Source organism: Pseudophryne corroboree, chromosome 6 (assembly GCF_028390025.1).
Source record: "Pseudophryne corroboree isolate aPseCor3 chromosome 6, aPseCor3.hap2, whole genome shotgun sequence".
Classification (NCBI taxonomy): domain Eukaryota; kingdom Metazoa; phylum Chordata; class Amphibia; order Anura; family Myobatrachidae; genus Pseudophryne; species Pseudophryne corroboree.
In genome coordinates this window covers 190,799,496-190,815,491 of record NC_086449.1, presented here as the reverse complement: position 1 = coordinate 190,815,491, position 15,996 = coordinate 190,799,496, and the positions used below count along the sequence as shown (strand labels likewise).

General features: G+C 44.8%; 1 protein-coding gene across 8 annotated transcripts in view; it reads left to right on the top strand.

The window, feature by feature from the left end:
* PAQR5 (progestin and adipoQ receptor family member 5) overlaps nt 1-12,807 on the top strand; it is a 69,068-nt gene extending 56,261 nt beyond the window's left edge. For 7 of the 8 annotated variants that reach the window (XM_063925520.1, XM_063925514.1, XM_063925519.1 and 4 more), the window contains 4 exons: nt 3,635-3,679; nt 5,755-5,851; nt 8,243-8,387; nt 11,584-12,807. In XM_063925520.1, coding sequence (XP_063781590.1) covers nt 3,635-3,679; nt 5,755-5,851; nt 8,243-8,387; nt 11,584-11,825 — 529 coding nt within the window. In that variant the 3' untranslated portion in view covers nt 11,826-12,807. The remainder of the gene's footprint in view (nt 1-3,634; nt 3,680-5,754; nt 5,852-8,242; nt 8,388-11,583) is intronic. The other variant, XM_063925521.1, reaches the window with a different exon arrangement.
* Nucleotides 12,808-15,996: the final 3,189 nt, after the last annotated feature.

Below are 15,996 nucleotides of genomic sequence, written 5' to 3'. Positions count from 1 at the left end.
CAGGCAGGGAGACACCGAGCATCAGCACTAAGCTAACGCGCTGTGTGCTCAGACGGGCAATGCCGGAAGGGAGAGTGTCAGTAAAAACTCAGGCATGCTACAACGTTTTCAGGGAGGATGTGTGACGTCGGCTCCGGCCCCAATCAGCCTGTATCTATCGCACTGTTGGAGTAGGTCCTGGGCTACGCACAGACTGCAAAAATCATTTGATGTTGAGTGAGTTGCGTATGGATTTGCAGCTGACCGGTGTACGCAGAGATTTCCGCAAGGGTATGCAGACTTGCACGGGACGGATTTTCACTCTGTCTGGGCGGCAACTATCTGATCGCAAACCTTTGCAAATACACAAAGGAGCGATCAGGTCTGAATTAGGCCCTCCATGCACACAAGAGAGACTTCTATATGGCCATGTGAGTTACGGCCCTCATTCCGAGTTGTTCACTCGTTCTTTTTCATCGCATCGCAGTGAAAATCCGCTTAGTACGCATGCGCAAAGTTCGCACTGCGACTGCGCCAAGTAACTTTACTATGAAGAAAGTATTTTTACTCACGGCTTTTTCTTCGCTCCGGCGATCGTAATGTGATTGACAGGAAATGGGTGTTACTGGGCGGAAACACGGCGTTTCAGGGGCGTGTGGCTGAAAACGCTACCGTTTCCGGAAAAAACGCAGGAGTGGCCGGAGAAACGGTGGGAGTGCCTGGGCGAACGCTGGGTGTGTTTGTGACGTCAACCAGGAACGACAAGCACTGAACTGATCGCACAGGCAGAGTAAGTCTGGAGCTACTCTGAAACTGCTAAGTAGTTAGTAATCGCAATATTGCGAATACATCGGTCGCAATTTTAAGAAGCTAAGATTCACTCCCAGTAGGCGGCGGCTTAGCGTGTGTAACTCTGCTAAATTCGCCTTGCGACCGATCAACTCGGAATGAGGGCCTACATCTCTTGAGACAAAGGCGTTTCATTAATTTCTATATTTTTGCCTTGTCAGCTTTGAGTGAGCTTGAATACGTTTAAGATTTTGTTGTATGATTGCAGCTTCAAAATGAGCTTTGTTCTTTATTACGTAATACTGGCTATTTATGTATATTTCAATTATTATTCTTTTGTTATTTATGTTGTTAATGCACAATATCATCTAACCATAAGCTATTATTGTGTATATATAGCTGTGCGGAGTCAACACCCTCTTTTCTGGACTTGGTGAAGATATCGGTGCACTCTTAGTACTTGCATTGCATGTCAGACTTCAGAGCTGCCCTTAAGGGACAGTTGTACACTTATACTCAATGTGTACTTGTCTGGAGGCATCCGTTTTGTGCACTGAATATTCGTGAGACGACTGCTTAGCAATTCAATTGAAACTCTGACATCCTCACCATTATTGTGTATGATTTCAACATCCCAGCGGAGTATACGCCTTCTCTTTCTGCCCCTGAATTACATTCTCGAACATCCTCGATCTCTTCATTTGATGGACTATTCTCCTCACAGTGGTGGTCTCTGACTTGAGCTTGTGTTTTCCCTTCTCGCCAGACTCACCGAAATTCCTGCACAGTCTGAGGCGCACAGACTATTACATAAGCCCTGCAGTCTCTATCAGCGGTGGATTATACCTAGGGCTGCTGCCCCCCCCCCCCCCCCCCCAATATAATAATAATAATAATAATAATGATATATATATATAATCCTCCACCCTCAGTTACTGGCTAGCTGTTGCTTTCTGTTAATCGTAAGCTGAACAGGCAGAGGTGCTTTCTCTCGGTATGCGGTCAGCTTAGCGATAGTCGGGATCCCGACTGTCGCAATACTGACGCTGGGATCCAGACAGGGCCACCAAACCGCCGCCGGTATACTGTCGAGGTAGGTGATTCCCCCTCTATGGGTGTCCACAACACCCATATAGGGAGAAAAGAACCTGTGGCGAGCGTAGCCTCTTACCCATGATCCATGTGTGACTGCTCACTCAACACACCTGCACAATCTACCCTGGCCACTGTTGCATTCACAGTTTGCTAAGAAACTGTATTTAGGGTCTGATTCAGAGGTGGACACAAAAGGCACAGCAGCTGCATCATAGGATCCAGCTGCTGTGTGAAAATATGCTAATGCCGCAGAAGGAGTCTGAAGTAAAAAGATGCCAGAGTGCTTCATCCGAAGACGCAGCGTCGGATCATCATCACACCCATCAGTCGCAGCATCAGCCTTCTAATACCCTTTTCAGACAGACAGAAAATTACCGGGTTAAGAAGTTCTACCTGCTAATTTGCCGATAAACACGGGTCTTCTTTCTGTGTGAAAGGGTCAACCTGGGTTGAAATTCCCAAGACTTCGACAAAGAAATTTACCAGGGACGGAGATCCGGGAATTTTGACCTGGGTTGACACAGACCAATAACCCGTGTTGATCTGCAAATTACCGGATAGAAATTCTTGACCCAGTAATTTGCTTCCCATTGTGAAAGGGGGTCAGGCAGGGCCCGGCAAAACGATCTGGCACTGAAATTCTGGGTAACAGCTGGGATTTTCAGACATTTCTGCCTGAAAAGGGTATGAGTGAGCCTAAGGCTACTCAGAAGAAAGGCCAGTAAATCTGAGTCAGGACACTCAGACAGTGGAATCGGCACACCTTGGAAAAGGTACCAACACACCCATGTTTTCAAACACAGTCCGTCTCTGTTCCCAAACGACCGCAGCCTGTCAATCAGGATTCACCTGCTGCGCCTGTTGTCTCATTAACTGATGCATGTGTGCACTGCTGCTCATGGGCAGGACAGAAAACTTCGGCAATGTACATAAATATCGCATTTACATACAGAGTCGGGCCCTTAGCGGCATTGTTCCATAAATTGTACAGCTAGGTAATTGTGAATTGTCTGATAGTCAGGGCCAGATTAAACCTTAGGAGGTCCCGCGGCACTTAAGACTGGGGGGCCTGGGGTAAGTGTGTGTGTGGGGGTGGGGGTGTATTTGTGCATAACTCCCATCATGACCCATTCCAGGAGGGACTAAATTCTCTGCCACTGGACTTCCCTCTTAATATTATTTGTGTCACCTGTATTGAACTGTTTAACTGAAAAGTAAGGCATTTCAATGGAGGTGATTGCAATCCTAAATGAAGAGGAAAGTCCTGGTAGAGATCATTTTGTCCCTCCTGGAATGGTTCCTGTTGGGAGGAATGGTTTGTGTATATTAAATTTAAACCCATGGCGTATATTAGATTTAAACTAATAGTTTAATAATGCCTGGGTACTGTTTATAGTTCCACCTAATTGAGAAACAACTAAATTTTCTTGGAGTGGAACAAAGACAACTTAAACAATCTTAAAATACACATAGAAAATTTTAAATCTATAATTTAACTTGTCACATGCAAGAATAGCAGCAGCCTCTGTATTACTCACACACTGAGACAGGACTCAGGAGGGCTACTTGGTTCTGCTGCCACAAATGAGACAGAGCTAGTGTGCTCCAGCAGGGGGGCCCCCTGACAAAGGGGGGCCCGGGGTACAGTATCCCCTGCGGCCCCCCTTAACCTGGCTATGCCTGTAGTGTTAGTTGGTCAGACACCAGCTTTGTTTTACATGCTGTCACTGCTTTAACACTGTATTCACGCTTCTATAACTGTCACCGACAGGCTGGGTGCTCCTGTTCTGCATTATAACGAACTCCTGATAGAAAGGTAAATAGCAGGCAAGGTCTGGGCACCTTCACGTTCTGCCTATCCCTATGTGTCCTGCATTCTATTGGATCTGTGAGGATTACAAATTGGGCCAAATCTGGAGGGGTGCAGTCCTACTAATACTGTACATGTACAAGAACACTTCTAACTAGTTTATTCTATTGCAGTTAATACTTCTCTAAAGTCACTTGTTTTGCAAACATGAATTTTAATTTGAAATTAATTACATAAGCAAGAATTAAAGTGCACCTGTCATTATACAGCTATATTTCCTGATATAGGGGGTAATTCCAAGTTGATCGCAGCAGGATTTTTTATAGCAATTGGGCAAAACCATGTGCACTGCAGGGGGGGCAGATATAACATTTGCAGAGAGAGTTAGATTTGGGTGGGTTATATGTTTCTGTGCAGGGTAAATACTGGCTGCTTTATTTTTACACTGCAAATTAGATTGCAGATTGAACACACCCCACCCAAATCTTAAGGGGGGTACACACGGAGCGATAATCTAAGCAATCTGACTAGATTGCTTAGATTTTCAGCAAGATCGCTCCGTGTGTAGCCCTAACAGCGATAGCGATGCGCAGCCCCGCACATCGCTATCGCTGCTGCTAGATTGGCCTGCATGCAGGCCAATCTAGCGGGTCGCTCACTTCACCCGCTGGGTGAAGTGAGCGGCCCCCCCCGTCTCCCCCCGCACGCTCAGCACACATCTCTACAGCATCGGGCCGTGAGTACTGGCCTTAACTCTCTCTGCACATGTTATATCTGCCTCCCCTGCAGTGCACATGGTTTTGCCCAATTGCTAACAAAATTCCTGCTGCGATCAACTTGGAATTACCCCCATAATACAGTTAAAGAACCCACTGCCATGCAGTGTCTACCAGAGAAAATATATCATTTCTTACTGTTTCATAAAGATCCCTGAAGCCACTGACAGACTTGTCTAACCATTCTGCTCTGCAAGGTTTCACCTAATAACTGTCACACTGCTAGCATAGCATTTGCATATGTCTAGAGTACACTATACTAGACAAATATTGTCTGTGAATAATTAGAACAGCTCCTTTGTATTGTAACACATAGGGGGTAACTCGGATCTGATCGCTGCTGTGCGTTTTCGTGCAGCGGGCGATCAGATCCGAACTGCGCATGCATATGCACCGCAAAGCGCAGGCGCGACGGATGGCTGCAAAGTGGATCGTCGGTCAGCGATGGGTTTGTGCAAATAGATCGTTTGCACAGGCGTTAGCAAGGAGATTGACAGGAAGAGGACGTTTGTGGGTGGCAACTGACCATTTTCAGGGAGTGTCTGGAAAAACGCAGGCGGGACCAAGCGTTTGAAGGAAGGGTGTCTGAAGTCAAATCCGGTCCCGAACAGGCTGATGTGATCGCAGCGGCTGAGTAAGTCCTGGGCTATGCGACATGCGTTCACACACCTGCACAGCAAAAATACACTCCCCCTGTAGGTGGCGACTATCCGATCGCAGGACAGCAAAATTTGCTGTCTAGCGGTCAGGTCTGAATTACCCCCATAGTCATCTAGGCAAAAATAATCCTTTGTTTAAAGGGTTTCTCATCAGAAAAAAACTGAAAGGCAGTACACCGTGAGATAATAGTCCTCGCCTCCAACAATTTTGTGAAGACACTTTATGGTTTTATAATGCAATGACAGGTTCACTTTAACAATATTTTAAAGCTGCAAACCTTTCAATATGATGCATGTCTTGTAATTGGGTTGAATTTGCTAAACAGCATTCAATTAATTTTAATTCCAACTAATGTGCCTGTCTGAATAGATGAATGTGCTGACACACTGGGGTAAATTTACTAAGGTGGGAGGTTTTTTATTCCATCTATTATCTTCTAGAAGCAGCTAGATAAATGTTAAGCGGAATCTGTTTTTTTTTGCTGTGGGCAACATCTCCAGTTCTAAAAAAAATACTCCAACCTTAATAAATTGACTCGACTGTATCTCCGCAGTAAGGGACTGCTGTGTGTTTGCACAGATTGTAATTCCTGTGTGCTGAACCAGGGAAAGTCAAGCTTCAGATTTAATTTCAGTGTGTCTCCAGGTTTCCGGAGGAAACTCGCCCGCGACTCAGCAAGGTATTGCGGACGACGGCCTTCGCACACCCCTACCTGTTTGATAGCATTCCACTGTTTTATCGGGTAAGACTTGGAGCTGGGCAGCACACTGGGAGGGAGGTACTGAAAAGTGACAAAGTAACAGTGAGCATTGTACAGTATGTGGTTCATGCAAGTATTACAATGTATAATGAAAGAACCTTTCTATTATAGCTTAAGAAATGGTACTGTCATGTCAGCATTTATTAGGATTATACCATTATCATATAACCATTATGTGTTATAAGAAATCTAATTCCCCACATTATGGATAAATTATGAGATAATGCACAACTAACACATAGAAGAGGATATTAAGAAGTCTGGAGTATTTCCATGAACATATACAATTGTGTGTGGCATTGTAAGAAGTAACTAGCACAAACACAGGTATGTAACTAATACAAAGCCATAATTTACTAGGAACAAATGTACTGCTTATAAGTGCTTACCATATAATGGGAAGGGAGTTGAAACACAGACAATAAGTGTTGTTTATAGACCAGTTATACCCAAACCAAATATTCAACCCAAAAACAAAACACAAAATACCATTTTTAAATTATTTAATTTATTGAAGGAAAAAGTTATCCAACACCTACAGTGCATCCGTTAAGTACTCACAGCGCTTCACTTTTTCCACATTTTGTTATGTTACAGCCTTATTCCAAAATGTTATAAATTTATTTTTTCACTCCATATTTTACACACAATACCCCATAATGACAACTTTAAAACAGTTTTTTTTTTTTTAGATTTTTGCAAATTTATTAAAAATAATATACTAAGGAATAACATGTACATAAGTATTCACAGCCTTTGCCACAAAGCTCAAAATTGAGCTCAAGTGCATCCTGTTTCCACTGATCATCCTTCAGATGTTCCTACAGCTTAATTGGAGTCCACCTGTGGTAAATTCAGTTGATTGGACATGATTTGGAAAGGCACACACCTGTCTATATAAGGTCCCACACTTGACAGTGTATGTCTGAGCACAAACCAAGCATGAAGTGAAAGGAATTGTCTTCAGACCTCCGAGACAGGATTGTCTCGACTCTCGAGGCACAAATCTGGGGAAGGGTACAGAAACACATCTGTTGCTATGAAGGTCCAAATGAGCACAGTAGCCTCCATCATCCGTAAATGGAAGAAGTTCGGAACCACCAGCACTCTTCCTAGAGCTGGCTTGCCATCTAAACTGAGCGATCAGTGGGGGGTGGGGGGGGATTTGGCAGGGCCAGGCCCTAGTCAGGGAGGTGACCAAGAACCCGATGGTCACTCTGTCAGAGCTATAGTGTTCCTCTGTAGAGAGAGGAGATCCTTCCAGAAGAACAACGATCTCTGCAGCAATTGACCAATCAGGCCTGTATGGTAGAGTGGCCAGACGGAAGCCACTCCTTAGTAAAAAGCACATGGCAGCCCGCCTGGAGTTTGCCATGCCAAAATGCATCTGAAGGATTCTCAGACCATGAGAAAAAAAATTATCTGGTCTGATGAGACAAAGATTGAACTTTGCAGTGAATGCCAGGCGTCATGTATGTGTGTGTGTGTGTGTGTGTGTGTGTGTGTATGTATGTATGTATGTATGTGTACATATATATATATATATATATATATATATATATATATATATATATATATATACATACATACATACATACATACATACATACATACTGATTTAAAAGTTGCAGTACACCCTTTTGTTTTAAAAAACTGTGCAGAAAATTGGAAACCTCAATACTCCAGTAAGGTATGGGTGAGGTGGGCTCTCTTTTACGGTATGTACCGAACATGGCGCCATCTTGAATCTAAGTCAGTTTTCCAATTTCCTGCAGTTTTTGAAACAAAAGGGTGTACTGCAATTTTTGAATCACCCTGTATACAGATGTAGCCACGCTCATCTGAGGCGGCTCCATCGCAGGCGTGCACTCCCGGCGTGACTAGATGATCCGTCCGCCTAATCACTGTGGGAGTGCACAGAGACGCTCCCATTGCGTGCACTCCCAGCATGACTAGACGATCTGTCCACCAAGTCACAATGGGAGCGTCTCTGTCTGGGCGCGCGGACGGAGACGCTCTCCGTTCAAGTGAATAGGGCGCGTCTCCATTGCGGGTGGGTGTGGACGGACGGAGACACTCTCGGCAGTAGAGTCGTGCGTGGCTCCATCTATATATAATATAATCATAGTGTATACTTTCATACTATGTTTACTGTTTAGACACAGTTGGAATTGGTCCTGGCACACAGTTTTGGAACCACTGACCTTTTTTTTTTTTTTTTTTTCTTTCTGTGAAAGTAAACGAATAACCTGTAATTAAATAATAAGTAATTCCCAGGACAATATTTCGGACTGCATTGTATCTTCTGTTATTCATGTATGTTCTGTGAATGCTCAGGGTTTTGCAGTCCTGTAATACTCTGTCTGTACGCAGTTATTCCTATGCTCCGGTGATGATTGTACACACAATGCTGCACTCACCATGCACATCTGGCATACCATCCTCGCCTTCCTCACAGGCTTTCTCTTTGCCACACATCTTCCAGAGAGGCTCGCCCCTGGATGCTTTGATTACGTTGGTGAGTGACTTTGCAGTGCTCTGCCGCTGTGTACACAAGCTCTACTTCTCTGATCTTCTGTTGTGTAATTTATTATTTATTACCAGTTATTTGTATAGCACACACATATTCCGCAGCGCTTTTACAGAGCATATTTAGCCATTCACATCAGTCCCTGCCCCAGAGAAGCTTACAATCTATATTCCCTATCACATGTACACACAGACACATTGATGCTAGGGTTAATTTTGTTGAGAGCCAATTAACATACCTGTATGTTTTTGGATTGTGGAAGGAAACCGGGGGGAAACCCACACAAGTACAGGGAGAATATACAAACTCCACACAGTTAGGGCCATGGTGGGAATCGAACCAATGACCTCATTGCTCTGATGCAGTACTGCTAACCATTACACCATCTGTACTGCCCAATGGAATGTACTGGAACTTTTTCTTCTCTACACATGGAATACTGACACTATGCGAGGAAGCTGACCATACACCAGACCACATTTCCTCCAACCGTCCAACTAGTTGACTGGTTGGAGTGAAAATCTGGTAATGTATGGGAGCAAATGACAATGAGCAATTTGCTCCCAAACACTGAAAAGCTGACAAAAACTGTTGTTCAATCAGGTTGATTAAGTCTGTTTTAAACAATTTGTCTGATAAACTGTTTTTATCTGGCATTTGGGAGTAAATTGCTAAATGTCATTTGCTCCCATACAGTACATTACCAGATTTTCATTACAACCAGCCAACTAGTTGAACAGTTGGGGAGAAGTTGGTCTGGTGCAGCGGTGGCTCCTACCTTTATCAGGCAAGAAGGCTTCCGCAGCCCAAACGGGAGAGGAGAGAGACGGCCCCCAGACAGCCAGGTCCCTGCACTTGTGCAATGGATCTGGCAGGCCTCGGGACCTGCGCATGTACACAAGTGGCTACTTTAGTGCGCATGCGCAAGCCCCTGGCTTCTAAGGACTGCTTGGGCTGCAGTCTATAGAAGCCGAATTGGGTTGACGATCAGTCAGGGAGTGGCTTCCTACAGGAAGCCATATCTCGGCTAATCGCAGCTCGGTCTGGCAGTCCCTCAGGGAGGGAACACCTCCCAATGGGATTGCCTGTCCTGCGACTGACTGGCAGGTAGGCTTTCCATTAGGGAGTCACTGCCAGTCACAGTGAAGCCAATTAGACAGTGCAGTCACGCAGACTGCAACTGGCTCAGCTGAACTCACTGAAGTGGCAGATTTTACTGGGAGTTGCGGTCCTGCAACACATAGGTAAAATCCGCCATTGGTCTGGTGTATGGCCAGCGGGTTGGGATTTGCTAAATGGACGCATGGGTACTGTGTGGGAGTCGCACCTTTTAACTGGAGTAAATATATATGTTGGGCCTGGTTCAGTGTTAGGAGTAAATGATGAAAAGGAGCCATTTTCACCATGATGCAAGGGGAAGAGACATTTAAACTAGGGTTTTCAATTATCCGCAAATTCGCGGCAATTTTATTTGGGCAAAAAATTTTCGCGCCAATCGGCCGAAAATTGCCGCGAAAACGTCTTTTCGCGGGTATGCTCGCTCCCGTTTTTCAACCTATTTAATTCCAAACGGGTTTCACGTGAAAGTTGTTGCAGTGAAAAGTGTAGGTGAAAATGGGAAAATCAGCCTGTACCCCCAAAAAATGGTAAACTAACATAGGAAAACAGAAGAGAAGTGTATTAGAGATCGCATTAGAGAGTTTTTGGGGACTTAAATTGTGTGAAATGGCTGTTATATGCATTTTTTTTAAAAATGATAGGAAGCAAGTTTTTTTGTGCAAAATAAATGCTCTCATTAAATTTGGGGAACATGAAAATGGTTATAAGTATATATTTGGGTCATTTTAGGGTGCTTTAAAAAAAAAGTGGAAACAGACCGATTACTCCCACCTGCAAGCCTAAAAACACCTGTCCCACTCATAAAGCACCCCAATATACCTGTCCCATACCTTGAACCCCAATTTCCATCACTTTGTACTTTTTCACCCCAAAAATGACATGTCATTATTGGCCAATTAAAAATATTTAAAAACTTCAATGTGCCTAATTAGTCATTAAGGGGGGTGTCCCAGGAGTTCTGCACCATGGCCCTCATTCCGAGTTGTTCGCTCGTTGCCAATTTTCTCTATATTGCGATTAGTCGCCTACTGCGCATGCGCAATGTTCGCAGAGCGCATGCGCTTAGTTATTTTACTCAACAGTTAGGTATTTTACTCCCGGCATTACGAGGATTTTTCTTCGTTCTGATGATCGGAGTGTGATTGACAGGAAGTGGGTGTTTCTGGTCAGAAACTGGCCGTTTTATGGGTGTGTGTGAAAAAACACTGCAGTTTCTGGGAAAAACGCGGGAGTGGCTGGAGAAACGGGGGAGTGCCTGGGCGAACGCTGGGTGTGTTTGTGACGTCAAAACCAGGAACGAAACTGACTGAACTGATCGCAGTGGCAGAGTAAGTGTCAAGCTACTCAGAAACTGCTATGAAATTTCTATTCGCAATTTTGCGAATCTTTCGTTAGCAATTCTGCTAAGCTAATATACACTCCCAGAGGGTGGCGGCTTAGCGTGTGCAATGCTGCTAAAAGCAGCTAGCGAGCGAACAACTCGGAATGAGGGCCTATATCCAAACATTTTTACCTTAAAATAGTGACTTTTTCCAACTTTTCACCTGCTCAGAGTAGGTGAAGTGAAATTAGTGAAAAAATTATCACAGATAAATTTTCCCGGAAAATTGAATAGACTGTAATTGCATTTTGCGGGAAAAGTCCGGTTTTTCACGCAAAAAGTCCGTTATCGCTGCTAATTGTATATCCCCCAAAGTTGGGAGGGGCATGTCCTAGCTTAATTATAAATCTGTGCCTACTTGCAGAAGCAGCCCGTATCTTCCCTGCATGTAAAAAAAATAAAGCATTTGCACCCCATTCATTGCAATGTGGTTCGTTCCAACAGTAAATTGCTCCTTTTTGCTAACTGCTACAAAATCAGACCTGTTATGTGCAAAACAGAATTTCCTTTTTTTTTTTTCTTTTCTTTTTTAGGTTTAGTTTTGCTAAGTTTATTTCTATAGTATAATTAAGAAAATGCACCAAAATAACAACAATAACAAATATATACTGGCAATATGGATGTGTTTTGACATAAAGCCCTCACAAATACCTTCACTGACCCAGCACTGTTTTGTCACCTCAGGTCACAGCCACCAGCTGTTTCATGTCTGTGCTATCCTCGGCACATACTTTCAGATGGAAGTACTGATTATGGATATGAATTTACGGCGGACGTGGCTTTTCAACAACAGTTCTATGCCAACTTTCTCCAACACTGTGGGCGCCTGGTGCTTGGCAATTCTCATTTCTTTAGTGCTCATTGCTGCCTTCTCATGGGCTCTGTACTGGAAGCCAGAATCACGAGAGAAAAAGAGGAAATTGTGAGCTGATGGTTATAGAGCATCTGGTATAAGATGCACATTATGGGACTGTTTGGACTAAGGCTTCTTGTAGTTGCTCCTGGCCAATTGAGACCGAGAGGAATTTTTGTTTTTGTCTCCTTTCAATTGGTACTAGATTACAGAGCAAAGACACATGACCAGTAAGCTCCTGCTGCACCAAGATACAGTGGATTGTATGCAAGCCATCACTACCATTGACCAAAGCATTACTGCGTTACAGCCTACATCATTAGCCATCAGTTTGCCATACCAATGACCACACTGACCTCTCCTGGAAACTACTTCTCTTTACAAACTGTTCCTTACTACAGAAGAACACTCCTTGGACTTGAAGTTTGGTTTTGAGTTGAATAAAAGTTAAGGTGGAATGTGTTCTTACCCATCTCCTGGCATAGTGCCACGATAGAGGTGGAAATGTACATAGTTTCATCCGAATGAACAGTCAAAGCAAAATATTACTACGCCAACTGGTTTCCATTGAAAAAATTAGGGTGGCTGTACTGTACACCATGTCCGTAACCGTTTTCTGTCTGAACGAGTTTTAATGATGCTTGACTTTGTGCCTCATATAGTACCTCACTGATCTCACTAGTTCCTCGTTCTTACCCCATTAATACATACCTCTTATTGTACATAGTTAATAGGAATTTACATTAGACCTATCAATACCCAGTCATGCTACATATTCATAGTACCCTCCAGAGGTACTCTTCCACATCTGGCTACTAGTGGCCCCGTAGGCTGGATCACACTGAATGTCTGCTGTTTGTTGCTACAGCACAATCTCTATATGAAGGAAATGTACAATTATTTTGCTTTGAGAGAGTATACTTTAATATATATGATCATCTTGATATATTTACTTATTTATTTATTTTCATTTTCTGAAAAACATTCATAAAAATGTAAGTGCCTTTATGTTATTTATAGGTGGAATATGGTCTATTACAACAAAATGATTTGTTGCAGTTATTGTATATTATATGTTGTTGAATAAATTATATAAAATATAATGGGATTTTTTTCCAAATCATTCTGTCGACTTCATCAATGAGACAGTATGGCTAAATTAAGGCTGAAGTTTTAAAGGTGGTAGAAAAAGTCTGTTCATAGAGCGGGATAGTATTGGGATGCCGGCGGTCAGAATAATTACAGTGGCATTCCGGCATGCAGGTTCCCAATATCTGGAATGTAGGGAGGCTAACCCCAACCCTCCCTTCCTGCAGTCTGACCCTAACCCCCCCTGCAGCCTATCCTTCTCCGGTGGTGCCTAAACCTAACCCCCCCCCCTTCCCCCCCTCACCGCAGCCTAAACCTAACCCTCCCACTCCTGCAGAAGACTAATGGGGCATAAACACGGGGCAATTCTTTCCTCTTTTCTACGCGATCTGTCTACATCGCTTAGTAATTAAGCACAAATCGGTCTGTGTGTACACCCCACAGATATGGCGATGCGCAGTCCCGCGCATCGCCATTGCGGGTTATGATCTTGTGTACATGCAGTCAGATCGCATAGCAAGTGAGGTCAAATTGCTCCATGTGTATAGAATGAGCGATCGCGATCTACGTCACCCAAACCACTATTTAAAATAACTTTTTTTTTTTGGCTCAGCACAAATCGCTATGTGTGTATGGGCGATCTAGACACCGGAAAGTTCAATGGAAATCGCCTAATCTAAATCGCTTAGCACAACAGTTAAGCACAAATCTCAAAGTGTGTATGCCCCTTAATCCTCCACAGTGGTGCCTAACCCTCCCGCCATCCTCGCAGCCTAACCCTAACCGCCCCCCCACAGCTTAAACCTTCCCCCCTTTCCCCGTAGCCAAACCCTAAGGAGCCCCGGCATACTTGCGTTCGGGATGCTGGCAGTCGGTATTCTGGTGCCGGAGTGTTGATCCATTCTGATCAGTGTAGGGATTCTGGTGTTTGTATTCCGACTGCCGGTATCCCGAATGCTGGTATGCTGACCGCATCCCCATAGTGTAACACTGTTGAAATTACAACCAGCAAGGAACCACTTGTTGGGATATATTAGGCAGCAAGTAAACAGTCCATTCTTGAAGTTGATGTGTTGGAAGCACAAAAAATGGGCAAGTCTAAGGATCTGAGACAAGGGCCAAACTGGATCAGAGCATCTCCAAAACAGAAGGTCTTGTGGGGTGTTTCCGGTATGAGGTGGTTAGTACCTACCAAAAGTGGTACAAGGAAGGACAACCGGTGACTGGGTCATGGTCGTCCATTGATGTATGTGGGGAGCAAAGACTAGCCAGTCTCGTCCTGTCCCACAAGGGAGCTACTGTAGCACAAAAAAGTTATTGCTGGCTATCCTAGGAAGGTATCAGAACACACATTGCATCGCAGCTTGCTGTGTAGCCACAGACCAGTCAGAGTGCCCATTCTAAGAGTCGGGTTGGCCCACAGGGGTGTAGGGGAAATTTCCAGTTTGCCTCACTGCCTGAGAGCCCAACCCCTCCTCTAGTGGTCAGGTACCAGACTCTAGACTCAAATTACACATTGTTACTCTATTACAGAATCTTTTAACTGGTGGAACATGACCACTGATAAACATGGGTGCTTGGTTCACTTGTATAGCACTACACCAAGATGTGCCCTATACTGTAGTTAGCCAAGTGACTATGGTGGCTGACTACACACTTTAAGAATGGACCCCTACCACTGCAATTCCCCATGGTGGACCCTTTATTCCCCAGTTCAACAGTGCCCATATAAAGGTGATTTTGAATGCAGTGCCAAAACCACTACTTGCTCATACGAAATGGACCCCTAGTCACTCTGGTGAGCAAGTAATGGTATTGGCCCTGCATTCCAAATCACCTTTGCAAGCACCCTTGCCAGCGCCGTAACTACGTGTGTGCCAGGTGTGCCTGGCACACAGCGCAGTTACCCTGAGGGCACTCGGCCAGCGGCTTGTAATGAGTCAAATTGACTCATTACAAGCCGCCAGTTTTTGGCGTGCGCCGCGCTGGAGGAGAGCAGCAGCGCCGGAGGCAGAGAAGGAGGTGGAGGGAGGGGGACTGGAGCCGCAGCAGCGCTATGTCATTGGTAGTAGCGCCGCTGCAGCACTCCCCTCTCCTTCCGTATTGGCTGCCCGGCGCTGCTGTGAATGCTGGGATGCGGTTCCCTCATCCCAGCAAATGCGGAAGGAGAGGGGAGTGCTGCAGCGACGCCTCCACCAATGACACAGCGCTGCTGTGGCTCCAGTCCCACTCCCTCCTCCTACTTCTCCACTGCGGCTGCCCGCGATCTCTGCCAGCACGAGGAGTCTGACTGCCAGCGGGGAGAGATGAGAAGTATATCTCTCTCTTTTTTTTTTTTTTTCTCTCTTTCTCTCTCTTTCTCTCTCTCTCTCTTCTGTCACAATGTGTAAAAAGGGGGACTGGCTGTCGTAATGTGTAAAAAGGGGGACGCTGTCTGCCGGAATGCGTAAAAAGGGGGACGCTGTCTGCCGTAATGTGTAAAAAGGGGACGCTGTCTGCCGTAATGTGTAAAAAGGGGACGCTGTCTACCGTAATGTGTAAAAAGGGGACGCTGTCTACCGTAATGTGTAAAAAGGGGGACGCTGTCTTCCGTAATGTGTAAAAAGGGGGACGCTGTCTGCCGTAATGTGTAAAAAGAGGATGCTGTCTGCCGTAATGTGTAAAAAGGGGAACGCTGTCTGCCGTAATGTGTAAAAAGGGGGACGCTGTCTTCTGTAATGTGTAAAAAGGGGGACGCTGTCTGCCGTAATGTGTAATAAAGGGGACGCTGTCTGCTGTAATGTGTAATAATAAGAGGACGCTGTCTGCCGTAATGTGTAAAAAGGGGGACGCTGTCTGCCGTAATGTGTAAAAAGAGGATGCTGTCTGCCGTAATGTGTAAAAAGGGGGACGCTGTCTGCCGTAATGTGTTAAAAGTTGGACGCTGTCTTCTGCAATGTGTAAAAAGGGGGACGCTGCCTGCCGTAATGTGTAATAAAGGGGACGCTGTCTGCTGTAATGTGTAATAATAAGAGGACGCTGTCTGCCGTAATGTGTAAAAAGGGGGACGCTGTCTGCCGTAATGTGTAAAAAGGGGACGCTGTCTGCCGTAATGTGTAAAAAGGGGGATGCTATCTGCCGTAATGTGTAAAAAGGGGGACGCTGTCTGCTGTAAT